The sequence below is a fragment of the Excalfactoria chinensis genome, unplaced genomic scaffold, assembly GCF_039878825.1.
Source record: "Excalfactoria chinensis isolate bCotChi1 unplaced genomic scaffold, bCotChi1.hap2 Scaffold_82, whole genome shotgun sequence".
NCBI lineage: Eukaryota > Metazoa > Chordata > Aves > Galliformes > Phasianidae > Excalfactoria > Excalfactoria chinensis.
Window position 1 is genome coordinate 137,960 of NW_027315715.1, and position 17,667 is coordinate 155,626.

At 48.7% G+C, this 17,667-nt stretch overlaps 2 protein-coding genes across 2 annotated transcripts; both read left to right on the plus strand.

Moving 5' to 3' along the window:
* The first annotated feature begins 8,288 nt into the window (after window positions 1–8,288).
* On the plus strand, window positions 8,289–9,224 carry LOC140265275 (olfactory receptor 14C36-like). The gene has a single exon (XM_072361186.1). It carries the CDS (start codon window positions 8,289–8,291, stop codon window positions 9,222–9,224), a length of 936 nt encoding a protein of 311 aa, XP_072217287.1.
* Window positions 9,225–15,764: 6,540 nt separating this feature from the next.
* On the plus strand, window positions 15,765–16,715 carry LOC140265276 (olfactory receptor 14J1-like). Its single transcript, XM_072361187.1, has one exon. The coding sequence runs from the start codon at window positions 15,765–15,767 to the stop codon at window positions 16,713–16,715; it is 951 nt and encodes a 316-aa protein (XP_072217288.1).
* Window positions 16,716–17,667: the final 952 nt, after the last annotated feature.

Sequence of the window (17,667 nt, forward strand, 5' to 3'; positions counted from 1 at the left end):
CTGTGTGACTGTCCACAACATAACCAATGCATGGGGAGCTCCCGAAACTGGATAGTCTCAGATCTGTGTTCAAAGCTGACAGCCCCTATTAGATTTCTGCCCCTAATCCTCTCCCCTACACTCAGAACAGGAAATGGAAAATCCCTGCCTTGATATTCCTCTTGCAAAGCACCCGCACAAACATATTGTTGAGCAGTGGAGCTGTGATCCCCCTGCCCCAGGCAGCAACTGTGGAAGCAGAAGCCCTGCCGGGGCGCTCCTTCTTCCCACACATCTCTCTGCAGTGTCTAGGGCAGCTCCCTGGGCCACCTGCAGCCCCGTCTGCACTAACTGTAGGCATGCTGGGTCACACAGATTTTAGGGCTGTGCTCTAACAGTGCAGCATGGAAGCCCTCAGCTGGAGCAGAAGGCTTTTTCCACAGTAAAGAAACATGCAGTGACTGCAGCCAGATCTGTTATGGCATGTCCCTGATTAAGTTAACCCTCTATGAAAAGCAGCTGCACGGTCTACAGTGAGACTTACCGTGTCGTGATCTGTGTGCAACGCTCCTGCAGTGAGCTCACAGCCCGCTCACACCTCACACATCCTGTAAGCTCTCTTCCCTTTGTCTCCTCTCCTTCTATCAACTGCCAGCTCTGCTGTGCACATGAGCTGCTCCTGGGCACAGCTGTCTCACTGCAGCTCTGCCCACTTGTTTGATCTCCCTGTGTCCCAGGAGCCCAGCCCAGCTGAGCATCAGAGGATGTCATTTTTATCCTTCCCACTCATCTCCCCTGAGATGTCTCTGCATCTTCATGGCCAACAGCATCAGGACTGTACTTTGAAATCTGATGAATTATACACCAGATGCACCAAACTCCCTAGGTGCAAGACTCTACACTTACTTTTGTTAAACCTCATCTGGTTTCTTACTACCCAGCTCTTCAGCCTGTCCAGGTCTTGCTGAACGGCAGCACACCCTTCAGGCGTGTCAGCCAATCCTCCCAATTTCGTTTCATCAGCAGTCTTGATGTGTGTGGCCACTATTCCCTTGTCAAGTTTGCTGATAAAGATGTTGAACAAGACTGGACCCAGCCCTGACCCCTGGGGAACACCGCTAGTTACAAGTCACCAACCAGACTGCACCGCCAACGATGACCCTCTGTGCTCTGCCAGTCAGACAGTTCTCACCCCCCCTCACTGTCCACTCATCTATCCCACACTTTCTCAGCTTTGTTCTATGGATGTCATGGGGGACAGTATCAAATGCCTTGATGAAATCAAGGTAGACAACATCCACTGCTCTCACCCCATCCACCAAGCCAGTGAAAACGTCATAGAAGGCTACCAGGTTGGTCGAGCATGACCTCCCCTTGGTGGACCCATGCTGACTACTCCTGATAACCTCCCTTTCTTCCAGTTGTCTGTAGTTGGCATCCAACACAAGCTGCTCCATCACCTTTCCAGGGACTGAGGTGAAGCAGCCTAGCCTGTAATAACCCAGATCTTCCTTCTTGCCCTTTTTGAAGACCGGAGTGACACTGGCTATCCTCCAGTATTCAGGCACCTCCCCCATTCTCCAAGACCTCTCAAAGACGATAGAGAGCGGTTCAGCAATCACTGCTGCCATCTCCCACACCACTCATGGATGCATCCCTTCAGGACCCATGGCTTTAAGAACATCAGTGTGGCCTAGGTGCTCACGGACCACCTCTTCCCAGACTAAATGCAAGTAAAGTCTTCCATTCCCCAGACCCTCACTAAGCTCCAGGCTCTGGGATTCCTGAGGGAGAGCTTTTTCACTGAAGACAGAAGCAAAGAATGCCTTCAGTATCTCCAGCGTTGCAGCATCCCCCGTTACCAGAATACCCCCCTCACTTAGTAGGGTACCCACAGTCTCCCTAGTCTTCCTATATATATATATATATATTTAATGAGTGTCAACCAATTTATGTAATACTATGTTCTGCTTGCAAGGAACTGTGTGAGAGAGGTGGGCCAATCAGGGCTGGTTCTGCGTTGAGGTGTTTATAACTGGACAATACAGACTGTTAATGGAAAGATATATGGTAGTAAGGGTGTGTATGAGATCTAAAAACCAGTATTGTTTGACAAACTGTTTTGATGGTATAAGAAAGTGTAATTGTTGATTGCATGTGGAAGTGTACTTGAGGGTATGTGGAAGTGTAAATGAGGGTACAAATAGTGGAATAGTTTACAGAGGGAAAAGGGTTTAAGAGGAAGTGAGTTTATCTGCACAGACATGAGAGCAACGCCCTGCACTGCTCCTCTGTGAGCAGAGCAAAGCAGAGACACAGTCCCCATGTATCATGTAGTGTTATTCTACTTAGAAAATGGGTGAGATCACAACAGAAGAGGCAGATATTCCTCTTTGCTCCATCTGTGGCATACTCTGGAGTTCAAGGCATTGCAAACCTATGGCACATCTACGTTTGTTCGCTGATAACACCTTAGTTCGCTCTGGGCTCTCATTTCAATGGCATCTACATAAGTCTTGGGTCATGCCAGATGACAGGAAGCTGGCAAATGTTGTCTCATTGTAAGGAAGAGCAAGAAAGATGGCACGGGCAATTATGGAACTGTCAGTCTCACTCCGGAGCCTGGTAAAACTATGGAGACAATGGTGGTGGGTGTGACTGAAAAACAGCTGAAGGACAATTCTGTAACTGGTCACAGCCAACACAAGTTTCTGAGTGGAAGGTCCTGTTTAGCTTATGGTCCATTTCTGACAAGGTTACTCACTTAGCAGACCAAGGGAATCCAGTTGATGTTATCCTTGAGGATTTCAGTAGAGCTTCTGATACTGTTTCTCACAGCACCCTCCTGGACAGAATGTCCAGCATACGGTTAGACAGAAACAGGATGTGGTCAGTGAGCAGTTGGCCAATAAGTCAGGCCCAAAAGGATTATAGTCAATGGGTTCCATCGGGCTGGTAGATGGTCACTATCAGGGTTCCCCAGGGTTCCATTTTAGGGCCACTTCTCTATCATGTATTTGTGGATGAACTGCATGCAGGACTTGAAGATGTTCTGAGCAAGTTTGCTGGTTGGAGGTGTTGTTGCCTCCACTGAGGGTGGAGAGGTCTTGCAGAGACATGTGAACAAGTCAGAAAAGTGGGTACCAGTTGGTACTATGCACCAAGTGCATAAAGTATAACAGGAGCCTGATTGTGCACCTGGGTAGGGGCAACCCTGGACATACACATTGACTGGATATGAGACACTGGAGAGAAGTCTGACTGAAAAGGATTGGGGGACCTGGTCAGCGTCAAATTGAACGTGAGTCAGCAGTGTGTCCAGGCGGCCAGGAAGGCCAGTGGTCCCACGGAGCACAGGAAACAAGTTATTGCTAGGTGGGTAACAGAAAGCATAGTTCCTGTCTGCTCTGCATTGCTGCAGCCTCACCTGGAGCACTGGGTGCACTTCTGGGCACCGCAGTATGCAAAGAACATCAAACTATGGGAGGGTGTGCAAAGGAGGGCACTGGAAATGAGAGATCAGAAGTTCAGAGTTTCATTGGGATTGAGTGCTTGTTCAGACTGGGCCCTTCTCACATCCCACAGCCTGCGAGGACACACAGGGCACACATGGGACATGAACCTCACAGTGTCCTTGCACTCCATGCAGAACCTGGGATCTTCTGTCCTTCTGTCTTTCATTTGACATCATACAGTTCTCCATTTCCTGCCCCCGGAAGGGCCCTGAGCCAACATGAGGGACAGGATCTCCCTGCCAAGTCTGGAGATCAAGGTTTGGCCTTTCTGCTTCATAAGACAAAGGGGGAGTTTCTCAGCATCAGAGCCACCATGCCAGTGCCTTTGCCTGCCTGTAGTCGTGGCTTCCAATTATCTGCTCTAACAAGTCCCTTGGGAAGCTTGCTTGTTAGTGTTCCTCAGTGGGCCCATTAATACTACAAGAAACTTCACTGTTACTTCTGACTTTGTCTTGTTGAGCACTTTGAGCAGTTTTCTCTCTGCACTGGAGGTTGATGGACTCAGCAACAAATGCCGCTTGGGGCTCCTTACCACCTAAAGAGCCTCCTGAGCCTTGTGCCTTCCTGTTATTTCTTTTCAGGTTTTCAGAACTTGATCAGCAAAATGGAGTGATATCTGGAGAGAGCCTAAACAAGAATAATCCAGCAGACATTTATTGTCTGTTTATTTATAGTTGTGTTCAAACAAGACATTAAAGCAGCACTGTGCAACTGATGTCAATCCAGGATGCCCCCAGTGAGTTCTATTCTTTTTCTGTGTGGACAAAGTTGCTCCTCAACCTCCCCACACCACATCTGCTCACATTGGCCCCATGGGACTTGCATCACTGTTCCTCACATCACTCTTCTCCTCTGCAGTCACCACTCAGTGTTAAACCTGCTTTGCACCAACTCCCTCTGGCTTTCCACAGAAAACCCGCTGCACATGGGCAAGGAAGGTATTCTCTTTTTTTTTGGCCAACAAACAGAAGGAAAGGTGATGCAACTGAATGAACAGTAAAACACAGTGATCAACTGCATGTTTTGTCCCAGCTGCTTCTATTGAGGTTTGTCTTTCACAGGGAATGGTTGTACAAGAAATGAGTTAGACACAGGCAGGAAGGGATAGATAGAACCACAGTGAAGGATTTGACAACAGAGTCCATCAGACTTTTGAGGAATGGATCAAATTCCAGTAATCTCCCTGGGATAGATCAGCCAGGTAGTTGGGAGGGATCAACTTAAGACTGAACAAGACTTGTGAGTATTTCACACATCGAGAAGGGTTAACACATTCTCATTGATTTCTATCTTCAAGTCTTTTCTTCACCTTTACTGACATTAATGAACATCTTTCAGACTTTGTGCTTTAAAAAGAAAGAGAAAAAGGAAAAGAAGAAAAGGAATAGATAGGAAGGGATAGATAGGATCACGGTGAAGGAGTTGACAACACTGTCCATCAGACTTTGGAGCGATGGAGCAAATTTGAGTAATCCCCCTGAAAGTCAGAAATCAGATAGATAATAATTGGGAGGTATCTGACTGAACAAAATGCAAGGGATGGAGAAATCTGGAGGGCAGTGGGAGGAGCGTGTGTCCAGACGGCCTGCTGAAAACGTGGCCTTAACCAGGGCTATTTATTTAGGAGAGCTGGAGACACCTGGAGGATGAGGGACATCAAATAGGCAGCAGGGAAGAGCTGCGGCGGACGCCGGGCTTTAGTCACAGGGCATCGACACTGGCATCGCTGTCTGTGTCCCTGAACATGAAGGCATCTGTGTCCTGCAAACACAGTTCTGGAAAAGATCGTAAATACGGGAAAAGAAAAAAAGACACAAAATCCCCTCAAAGACTTCTATTTACAACTCAAAATGGACAGGACACATGAGATTTTCTCATGTTGAGAAGGGTTAACACATTTTCATTGATTTCTATCTTTGTCTTCAATTATTTGTCTCAGTTTTATTGACATTTATGATCATCATTTAAGCTTACAGATTCAACATTAATTAATTAATTAATTAATTAAGAGATCCATTTGCGTCTTGCACATGGCCTGATGCCCCTTTGACCTTCACAATTACCCCCAGCCCTTCCTTGCCGGAGAGTATGAGATCCAGCAGAGCACCTCTCCTCTTTGGTTCCACCACGGCTTGGTCAAGAAGCTGCCATCTGTGCTCTCCTCGGATCTCCTGGATGGCACATGCCCTGCTGTGCTGTCCCTACAGCAGATACTGGAGTGAGAAAGGCCCCTAAAGGGGATACGGGCCTGACAACATCAGGCTCCCATCTGCCTGCAAAGGGTGCCTTCCACTTGCTCTTCCTGATCAGGAAGCCGGGAACAGACACTGTTGGTCTCCTGTTTGCCATTTCCATTAGCTCTGACCTGGCTGCTCTGCCATCCCCAGGCAGAGCTCAGTGCACTCTCACAGAGGGCAGTCTCCCTTCCTTGTCTCCCTGCCCATCCATTGTAAAGACTTGGTATCCCCCTTCTGCTACGGTGCAGATGTGGAAGCCATTTAACTGTGTCTCTGTGGCCCAAACAAGAGCTCAGGCCTGCAACTCTACAAATATTTCTGGCTCATCATGTGTTGATGCTCTCATTAGTGCAAAACCCACAGAAGTAAACATCCTGATTGGAAAGCATCTTTGGACATAGCCTGACTGGATAGCTCATCTATGGTATTAATGTGCAGAATGTGGCACACAGGCATTCGTCCCACTGTGGGTCTAGGAGTTGATGTAGCAACAAGGACACTCCTAGGGCATGGATTTCCTGAAGGCCCTGTGCTGCATTTGCAGCTGCATGTGTGTGGGACAGCCCAGAGAAGTGGCACAACACAAGGCTGCTTCCGATGCCATTCACCTGAGAGCCCACAGAAAACTGAGGTTATGTCTGTTGATGAATAACGACATGTGTTTGCTTTGTGCTGCCTTGAGCTCCGGAATATGCAGCAGATGGAGAACAGAGAAATATCTGGCTCTTCTGTGAGCTCATCCATTTAGTTAGCAGAGAAACTCTGCATACTCTGGGGAGATGGGTGACAAAGGCACTTTGAGGTCATTTACAATGACCAAAAATACTTCTTTCCCCTCTCTGGAGGTCAGCTGATGCTCAGGAAAAAGTTTTCTATCTCAGGGATTTCCCACATGGTTTACAACTCTGTCACACATCAAGGAGCAGCCCAGACACCTTGGGCATCACCCAGTGTCTGTGTGTGAGCAACTGCCTCCCTGCTGAAGGACCGAGGACTCAGAGCAGGAGCTCACATGTAGGCAACTCCTTGAGCACATCAGAACAGAACCAGAGAAATCCCAGCTCCTATGTGTCCACGGGGAGCTGAATCCCATTCCAGCCACGAGGTTTCCCTTTAGGGTTGAGATGCCTGAAGTAACACAGCTTGAGCACTGCCCTGCACAGGGCAAGTCCACCCCTCGCTGTCTTTCTCTGTGTGCCCTTTTTGTTTCAGCAAACACTCTGCGGGAGGACTCACCACATGTCTGGAATTAGTAACTGACCACTGGACACCTGGTATTTAATCCATCAGATTTCAAAGCACAGTCACGATGCTGTTGTCTTTCAGGAGCTGTTGGCCAAGAAAAGCCAGGGACATCTCAGGGGAGACGAGTGGGATGGATAAACATGACATCCTCTGCTGCTGAGCTGGGCTGGGCTCCTGGGACACAGGGAGCTCATACAAGTGGGCAGCGCTGCAGAGAGACAGCTGTGCTCAGGAGCAGCTCTTATGCACAGCACAGCCTGCAGGTGACAGAAGGAGAGGAGAAAAAGGGGAGAGAGCTTACAGGATGTGTACACAGTGAGCAGGCTGTGAGCACACTGCAGGAGCATTGCTCACAGATCACGACATGGTAAGTCTCACTGCAGATCATGAGCTGCTTTTCATAGAGGATAAACTAAATTGGGACATTTTGTAGCAGATCTAGATGCAGGCACTGCATGTTTTTTACTGTGGAAAAATCCTCCTGCTCCAGCTGAGGGCTTCTGTGCTGCAGCATCAGAGCACAGCCCTGCGGGCTGCGTGTCCCAGCATGGCTGCAGGCTGTGCAGCCGAGGATGCAGTCGGGTGCCCAGGACTGTCCTACAGAGCTGGTCCCTGTTCTGCAGGGGGAGACGTGTGGGGGGAAGGAGCCCCCCGGCAGGGCTTCTGCTGCCACAGCTGCTGCCTGGAGCAGGGGGATCACAGCTCCACTGCACAGCAGGATGTTTGTAAGGGTGCTTTGCAAGAGCAGACACAAGGCAGGAATTTCCCATTTCTTGTTCTGAGGGAAGGCAAAAAGCATTGCAGGCAGAAATCTAAAAGGGGCTGTCACAGCTCTGAGAATTTTTCTTCAATCAATTGCTTGTTTTGTGAACAGTCACACATGATGTGCTGCCAGCCTCCTCCTTCTCAAAGGATGGAACCAATTGAAATTACCATCATTTTTAGCAGACAAAAATAATTCACTTAACCTGCGAAGAGGCAGCTTTATCTAAGTGAAGTTGAACAGCACAGAGGCTGGGTTTGGGTCTCTAATAGCAGTTGGGGTAAAGATATGAGACATGAAACTGATGAAAATATCCAGGTAGACGGGATAAGCTTAGAAGATGTGAGAAAGGTCAGAGCTCCAAATGCTACTTCTGCTTAAGGAATGCTGAACGACATGAAATTAAGTGCAAGTAATGGTGCTAAATGTACACTGTTGCAGGAGAATGAAAACATGTCATATTATAGCAGGAAAAGTGTCTCTGAGAATGGTCTGGACTTGTCATTATCTTCTGCACTCTGAGCAGGACTCCAAGCCCAGGAACAGCAGATGCCCAACAGCAGCTCCATCAGCGAGTTCCTCCTGCTGCCGTTGGCAGACACGCGGCAGCTGCAGCTCCTGCACTTCTGGCTCTTGCTGGGCATCTACCTGGCTGCCCTCCTGGGCAACGGCCTCATCAGCACAGCCGTAGCCTGCGACCAGCACCTGCACACCCCCATGTACTTCTTCCTGCTCAACCTGGCCCTCCTCGACCTGGGCTGCATCTCCACCACTCTCCCCAAAGCCATGGCCAACGCCCTCTGGGACACCAGGGCCATCTCCTACGCAGGATGTGCTGCACAGCTCTTTTTCTTTCTCTTCTTCATGTCAGCAGAATATTTCCTTCTCACCATCATGTCCTATGACCGCTACGTTGCCATCTGCAAGCCCCTGCACTACGGGACCTTGATGGACAGCAGAGCTTGTGTCACCATGGCAGCAGCTGCCTGGGGCGCTGGGGTTCTCAATTCCCTGCTGCACACTGCCAGTACGTTTTCACTGTCTTTCTGCCAAGGGAATGTTGTCAACCAGTTTTTCTGTGAAATCCCCCAGATTCTCAAGCTCTCCTGCTCAGAATCAAATCTCAGGGAAGTTGCGGTTATCATTTTTAGTATCAGTTTAGCCTTTGGGTGCTTTGTTTTCATAGTTGTGTCCTATGTGCAGATCTTCATTGCTGTGCTGAGGATGCCCTCTGAGCAGGTACGGCACAAAGCCTTCTCCACGTGCCTCCCTCACCTGGCCGTGGTCTCCCTGTTTCTCAGCACTGCCTTTTTTGCCTATCTGAAGCCCCCCTCCATTTCCTCCCCACTCCTGGATCTAATAGTGGCACTTCTGTACTCAGTGGTTCCTCCAGCACTGAACCCTATTATCTACAGCATGAGGAACCAGGAGATCAAACACACTGTCAGGAAGGTGTTGCAGTATGTACTATTCCAGCTTCCATAGAATGCACATCTTTCTCTCATGATTCCCTGTGATGGTTCTTTATGTTTTATGAATAGTTGTTTGTTTGATTGTGTATGATACAGCAATCTGTAGAAAAATGTTGGAAATTGTTTCACTTCTTTCCTACCTACTTTCCATTTTCTCAGTCCAAGAGCTCATGTAAACATGGAACCAGATTCCCTGATTCGGTTAAGAGATAAATAAAAAGCTTTTAACCAGACTTTTCCTTAGCTCTTCTCTCTTCCTACCTTGTCTGGGTCTGGGGGAGGTACAGCCACAGACAGCAGCACAACGTGCTCTTTTCATTCCTGCTCTCTTTACACTGCCACAGTGCTCTCAAGTCCTCTCATTTGTGTAGTCCTGAGGGTCTTGTGTGTCTCACAACAATCCTGTTGTCTCTACAGCAGCACTCCGGGGCTGCAGTCAGTAGCCGGCAATATGAACGGCTGTGTCAGAGCTGGTCTCCTTGCTGGCACTGCCATGACAAGAGGGCTCCTTCAGAGCAGGACCAGAGAACTGGAGGCCTCTTCCAAAGCTGGTGTAAGGAATGTACCTCAGGAGCTGCACCCTGAGAAGACCTTGAGATCTTCTGTTGCTCTTCACTGAGTGATAGGGAGAGTTTCAGGAGTCTCAAGGAGATCTGTAAGGGACTCAGAGCAGTGCTGTGGTTTAATGTTTATGGGTTGAGATAAAGAGAAAAAGAAGAGGATAATAAAATAAAAAGGATAATTTAAAAAGGACAATTATAATTATGACAACTGGATTTATAAATATATAATGTATTTAGTATATTTTCACATACATACAACATATGCAGTTGCAAACAGACATGCCTAGGTACTAATACGTATGCATACCTGTTTGCAAGTCCAGGACCTTTTGCAGTGGTCTTAACATCCACAGGGATCACTTTAGGAGCTGAAGCAGCTTTCAGGCTGTTGCAGGATCTGCAGAGCTCATTGCTAGAGCTGGAATCACCACAGGACCTGTGAGTGAATTTGGAGCAGTCACTGGGCTCATTGGAGGGGTTGGAGCAACCACAGGGCTGTACCTCCTGGCACAGTGCACCTCCCCTGGGAGGAATTTGTTTCATTTTCTTATAACAATACTTGGAACAGCTGCAGGACCTGTAGCAGGAGTGACTGCAGAGCTCATTATAATAGGTGGAAGGACAGTGGGATCTGTCCAGAGCTTGGAGCAACCGCAGGACGTGTAGCAAAGCCTTGGAGCTGCTGCAGGGTCTGTGCCAGGAGTTGCAGAGGCTGCAGCACTGTCAGCAGATCCAGCTCTCTTCCCCTTGAGGATACTGAAGAGTGTTGAACACAGCTCAGTTGGTGTGGGCCAGGCCCTGGCACACTGCAGTCATACGTGCCTTTTGGGGATTACCAGGCCCACAGCAGAACTTCCCCCAGTATTCTACCAGTTTCTCAGGATTCTGCAGTGGCTCGGAGATGAAGTTCCAAAGCCCTGGGGCTGCCCACCACTCCAGGCAGCTGCCCAGACCACCCCACACGCCGTGCCATGCAGAGCCTTCTCACCTTGGGGCAGATCTCTCAGTGATGTTCTTGAATAATTATTTAATCTGAAACATAACCTGGAACGCATTAACGGCACATAGCAATGGGAGCGTGCTGGTTTGGGCCTCCCACGGATAGTCAAAATACTTAGGAGCTATTGGAACTAGCTCTGGAGCTCCAGGGCAAGAAGTGAGAGTGAAGCTGAGGGACTGCTGGAAAGTGTCCTCCCTTCTCTCTTCCATAGCCAGACTCCCTGAGGAGTCAAAGTAAAGGGTGTCATTACAAATCTTATCAATAATATTACTTCCATAACTCAGAGAGTACCTCAGAGATGAATGAGCACGAAACTTCATTTTGTCAGATGCCTATTTTATCATGATATAAACCAAGGTCAAATAGCATAGCAAAATAAATATCCTAATCCAGCCCCCAGAGATGGCAAACAGTGCAGCAGAGAAAACAAGCAGCAAGCAAGGAGCTGTGCAGTGCCTGTGTAATGCCTGTGCAAGGCTGAACGAGCTCCATAAATAGGGAAACAATCAGCATCATGTCCAGCAATTCTCTAGCTCCCACAAAGCCCAGAGTTCACTCTCTCCGGACAGATGTGTTGTTATCTCAACCCTTGGCGCCTCACATCGAACACCAAAATGACGGTGGTGGATGAATCCAGTAGGCGGCTCAGCAGCGAACAGCTTTGTGCACTGCCCTATTCCCAGTGGGATGAGGAAGGGAGCTGGGGGGAAAAAAAAGTACAACTCGTGTGTTGAAACGAAGCTATTTACTAAGAGAGATGAAAGGAGAAGTGTAGTAGTTATCACTATATATCCAGATATATGGGATAGTTCATAACAGCTGATGCACAAGCAGTTGCTCTGCATCACCAGAAAGATTCCAAGCTGGTCTCTGGGCAGCAGAAGAGAGTGAGATGAACTCCCATCCCTTTCAGTACTCCTACTGCTTGCTTTCAGATGGTATGGAACATCCCTTTGGCCACTTTAAGACTGCTGTCCTCAGTCTGTTCCCTCCCAGCTCCTTGGGCCCTCCACTGACCATGACCTTGCCTCTGTACAACACTGCTTAGCACCAGCTGTAAACATCAGACTATTATCAGTGTTGTTTTTCTTCTAGAACCAAAACACTGCACCATAGCAGACAGTCTGAAGAAAACAATTCCAGCCCAGCTGTAACTCAGATGGCTGCCTGTCCCCCTCCTCTTGTTCTTCCTGATCAGGAACAAGGAGCAGTATCTGCTGCTCTCCTCTTCGGGGCCATTCCATCACTTCTCAACTCCTCTGCCATCCCCAGGCAGAACTCAGTGCACTCTCACAGAGGGCAGCAACCTTTCCTTGTCTTCCTCGGCCATCTGTCATAAAGAGTCCGTACCACATTTGCTACAGTCCAGAGGTGGGAACCATCCCACAACATCTTTGTGAGCCAAACCAGACCCGAGGCCTGCACATGCACAGAGATTTTGAGCTCACTCAGTGAATGTTTGTGGTCTTCTCATTAGTGTAGGACTCTTCAGAAAGCATCCCATTCCAGATGCATGATTTGATTTAGTCTGGCTAGGCCTTGCATCTACACCATAGTACTGGTGTTCAGAAGGAGGCACACAGGTATGAGACCCATTGTGGGGCTCACACTTGCCCTGCGAGCACTGACATTACCAAGGCATGGCTTCCCTGAAGGTCCTCAGCTGCATTTGTTGGCTGGCTGGGGCTGTGTTGGAGACCCCACGGAAATGCCATTCAAATGTGAGCCCAGAACAAAGAAAGGTGTCACCAGTGAGAGAATGAAGGTGTGTCACAGCTTCCAAGTGCCATAAGCTCTGGAATTTGCAATAGATGGGGAATAGAGAAAGATCTGTCTCTTCTTCTGGTGAGCTCATCCATTTAGTCAGCTGAATAATGCTGTACTCTCAGGTGCCCATTACTTAAAGATATGTCATTTAGGATGGCCAAGAATACTCCCATGCCCCGTCTGGCCCCCAGCTGATGCTCAGGAAGGAGGTGTCTCTCTCAGATATTGTCTACCACAGCTTACTGGCACTGCTGCACACATCTATGAGCACCACAGGCACATTCTGCCCATCGAGTGTCCGTGTGTGAGCAAGTACCTTCCAGCTGAAGAAAGACCAAGGATTCAGACCAGGGACTCACACAGACAGGCAACCCCTTGTTATCATCTGCTCCAAAGCAAGAGGAGTCCCATTTCCCGTGGCTCTGTGGGGAAGTGAATCTCCTTTCAATCCCAGTGTTTTACATCTGGAGATGAGACACCTGCACGGATTGCCTCTGCTGAATGACAGCTCTTCAAAGGGGAAGTCATACAGAATCACAGAATGACCCGCATTGGAAGGGAACTCAATGATCATGAAGCTCCAACACCCCTGCCTGGCAGGGCCACCAAACTTCCACATTTACTAGAACATGTTGCCCAGGGCCCCATCCAACCTGGCCTTGAACACCTCCAGGGATGGGGCATCCACAGCCTCCCTGGGCAGCCTGTTCCAGGACTTCATCACTCTCCTAGTAAAGAACTTCCCCCTAACATCCAACCTAAATCTTCCATCTTTCAACTTAAAACCATTTCCCCTTGTCCTGCTATTATCAGCGCTATCAAAGAGTTTACTCCCCTCCTGGTTATAGGTTCCCTTCAGGTACTGAAAGGAAAGGACTTCAGAGGGTCTCTGTCCTTGTCTGCATGTCTTTTTTTATCTCCCAGGAGGAGAGTGTTGCTGCAACACTAAGGAACTGTGTTGATTGAATGGCAGACCAGCTAGGCTAACCCCCTATGTTCTGGACATCCACAGCCCAGGGCCATGCAGAACATACCTAGAGTGTCTAAAGCCAAATGCCAATTTAATGCTGTACTACAAAGCCTTATATACCGTGACACGCGACCACCCCAAGTACCCGTGGCCCATATTTCACACCCATGTGTTCGTCTCCTGATGCACGCAGGCGCTGCCCGAAATGCTGCAACCTGCCAGGGCTGGACCCGTGCTGCCTCCTGGTGCTCCACAGCGATCCACACCAAGAGCTTTCCAGATGAGGCATTTGCACTTCTGCTAGGCAAACATGATCTGTCAACAAACTGATATCGTAAAAGAGTAAATCTCAAAGTTAAAGGTCAGGTATGTGGGCCCATAACCAAGTAGGATGTACGGTTATGATAAGGGAAGAACATCCTGCATACTAAAAGGAACATAGCCCACGAAGCCGGCCAGAACCACACTACTTCAATCAAACATGATGGGGTAAAAAGGACAGAGTGAGGAAGTCTTTGAGCCTTTGAAAAGGAAGACATCTGACTTCATCCCCACCATCACTAGAGGAAGACCCCAGCTACAAACAGCACATGTGCCGGAGGGATGAGCAGAATGTAAATGAGTTCTTGGAAAATAATGAATATGTAGATGAGTTCCAGGAAATTGGTTGATTAAGTCTGAGCTTGGCTTTCAATCTGTAACACTTCTGCTTTCTGGTGTGCAAGGTAGGTGTGATCCCCCTTGCACCCGATGCCCAAAAATAGAATACCTGCTTTATAACCTAACTCTGTCTTAGAGAGTTTGATTCCGCAATCCAAAGCCAAGCTACTGGTATCTGTCTGTCCACTTGTGAAAAATTCATCAGACATCCAAGTGAGTTTTGCAGAGATGAGCCTGCTGTCTATCAAAAGCTTTCAGCCCTGGAGCCCCAGGGAAATCTCCAGGGGAAGCAGGGAGGAAGAGAAACTCAAATCCTCAGGTGTGATGAGTTGGGCCGGGCTCCTGGGAAACAGGGAGCTGATACAAGTGGGCACTGCTGCAAAGAGACATCTGTGCCCAGGAACAGCTCTTGTGTACAGCACAGCCTGCAGCTGACAGAAGGAGAGGAGAGAAAGGGGAGAGAGCTTGAAGGATGTGTATGGTATGAGCAGGCTGTGAGTTTGCTTCAGGAACATTGCTCACAGACCATGACACGGTAAGTCTCACTGCAAACCATGCAGCTGCTATTCATAGAGAGTTAACTAAAACTGAGATGTTCCATAGCAGACCTGTCTGCAGGCACTGCATGCTTCTTTACTGTGGAAAAATACTTCTGCTTCAGCTGAGGGTTTCCATGCTGCACTATGAAAGCACAGCCCTGAGGACTGCGTGTTCCAGCACGGCTGCTGGCTGTGCAGCCGGGGCTGCAGGCAGATGACTGGGTCTTTCCTGCAGAGCAGGGTTCCTGCTGTGCCCCAGGGGCTGTGTGCCGGCTATGGGACTCTGCCGCCTGCCAGGCTCAGCACTCAGCCTGCCCGGGGAGCTGCCCAGGGTGCTGCGGGGAGACGTGTGGGGGGAAGGAGCCCCCCGGCAGGGCTTGTGCTGCCACAGCTGCTGCCTGGGGCAGGGGATCACAGCTCCACTGCACAACTGAGTGTTTGTGAGGGTACTTTGCAAGAGGAGAGCCAAGGCAGGGATTTTCCTTTTCCTTTTCTGGGGGAAGACAGAAAGGACTGGGGGCGGAAATCTAATAGGGACTGTATAATATAAAACATAGCTATGTTACTCCCAAATATTTCTTCAATTCATCCGTTGTTTTGTGAACAGTCACACAAGTTGTGCTTTCAGCCTCATTTGTAATAGGACAGAATCAGTTTAAGTTTTTGTTGTTTTCTGCAGGCTTTAATAGTGCTCTTATCCTGTGAACAGGAAGATTCATCTAAGAAAAACTGAAGTAAAAAGAGGCTGGGGCTGGGGCCTCTAAGACCAGTTGGAGTTAAGATATGAGACATGTAAACAGCTCCTAAGAAGTAAATATTCAGGAGGCCGGGATATGATTAGGAAATGAGAAGAAAGAACAATCTCCTTAATCTTCTACTTCTTTAGGGATGGTGAAGCTCATGAAAATAAATACAAGTTCTGGAGTTAAATGAACAGTATCCAAAGGGAAAGGAAAATATTTCACAGTACAGCAGAAGGACTGTCTCTGAGAATGGTCTGGACTTGTCATTATCTTCTGCACTCTGAGCAGGACTCCAAGCCCAGGAACAGCAGATGCCCAACAGCAGCTCCATCAGCGAGTTCCTCCTGCTGCCGTTGGCAGACACGCGGCAGCTGCAGCTCCTGCACTTCTGGCTCTTCCTGGGCATCTACCTGGCTGCCCTCCTGGGCAACAGCCTCATCATCGCAGCCGTAGCCTGCGACCAGCGCCTGCACACCCCCATGTACTTCTTCCTGCTCAACCTGGCCCTCCTCGACCTGGGCTGCATCTCCACCACTCTCCCCAAAGCCATGGCCAACGCCCTCTGGGACACCAGGGCCATCTCCTACGCAGGATGTGCTGCACAGGTCTTTTTCTTTGTCTTCTTTATCTCAGCAGAGTTTTCCCTTCTCACCATCATGTCCTATGACCGCTACGTTGCCATCTGCAAGCCCCTGCACTACGGGACCTTGATGGACAGCAGAGCTTGTGCCACCATGGCAGCTGCTGCCTGGGGCGCTGGGGTTCTCTATTCCTTGCTGCACACTGCCAGTACGTTTTCACTGCCTCTCTGCCAAGGCAATGTTGTCAACCAGTTTTTCTGTGAAATCCCCCAGATCCTCAAGCTCTCCTGCTCAGGCTCCTACCTCAGGGAAGTTGTGTTGCTCATTTTTAGTGTTAGTTTATGCTTTGGGTGCTTTGTTTTCATAGTTGTGTCCTATGTGCAGATCTTCATGGCTGTGCTGAGGATGCCCTCTGAGCAGGGATGGCACAAAGCCTTCTCCACATGTCTCCCTCACCTGGCTGTGGTATCCCTCTTTATCAGCACTGCCTTTTTTGCCCTCCTGAAGCCCTTCTCTGTTTCCTCCCCATTCATGGACCTGATTTTGGCAGTTCTGTACTCAGTGGTTCCTCCAACACTGAACCCCCTCATCTACAGCATGAGGAACCAGGAAGCCAAGGATGCAGTGAGGAAATTGATAACCAAATGTATTTCATTAGCAGTGAAATGCCCATCTTTTTGAATTCATGGTTTATAATGCAACTTTTTACTGAAGCGAGCTCTCTTTTATTGTTTGTTTGTTTTGAGCTTTTTTATATGTGTAATTTATTTTTATTCTTTTATAAAAAATACTGAAATCTTTTCACTACATAGTCATTACTGAAATCAATTCCTATTCAGCTTGTACCTTTGTTCTGTACTCCAGACACACTGTATAATGAGCCAGGCTCTCTGTGAACCTTAACAGAATAAAGGACATGCAGTGACTCCGTCTGTCCTCCTTCTTGTGAGACATTTCTGGAGCTGTCGGTGTAAGATGTTCTCAGAATCCCACAGTCCAGCAGGAAGCACACAGCTGTTCATCAAACTCTGCAGTGGCTTCAGCGTGCAACAGCTGACAGGCCATTCCTGGGCTCCTGGCTGGGGTCTGTGCTTTCAGGCTCACATCTGTCAGTGCCTCTGAGAGGCCAGCAGCAGCAGCTGTTTTGCACGTTGGTTGTCAGGTCCCCTCTTCCTCATTCCCTGTGAGACCCTGCGTTATCATGTCAGAAGTTTCCAAGCTTCCTCCAGGGCTTCTTCCATTCTGTACACAGAGGTGGTCACTGCCTCCAGGAGGGTCTGTGGAAGAGGAACTGAGAACAAAGGTCTGATAAAAGTTACCCAGAACTTACAAGAGCCATTCTGCAGCCTGGGCTGGTAGGTAGAAAGCTGCCTCTCATGAGATGACTGACACAAGGAGGTCAGGAGAAGTCTGGAGAACACTGATGGGAGTCTGAAGGGAGGGAAGAGGAGCCTACATACCATGCTCATAACCTTCTACACCAGCAAAAGTGACCCACAGTTGCCACTGCTGAAACACACCTTCCACTGCCTCACTCTGCTCACATCCACTCTTTGGTCTCCAGAAACATTCAGCAAACGTTGGTGAATGTCAGCGCCTGCAATTTTTTCCTCTTGGAGGAATTCAATGGCTC

Excerpts from the sequence above, each read along its gene's own strand:
- LOC140265276 (XM_072361187.1), top strand. The coding sequence starts at position 15,765 with ATGCCCAACAGCAGCTCCATCAGCGAGTTCCTCCTGCTGCCGTTGGCA.
- LOC140265275 (XM_072361186.1), top strand. The coding sequence starts at position 8,289 with ATGCCCAACAGCAGCTCCATCAGCGAGTTCCTCCTGCTGCCGTTGGCA.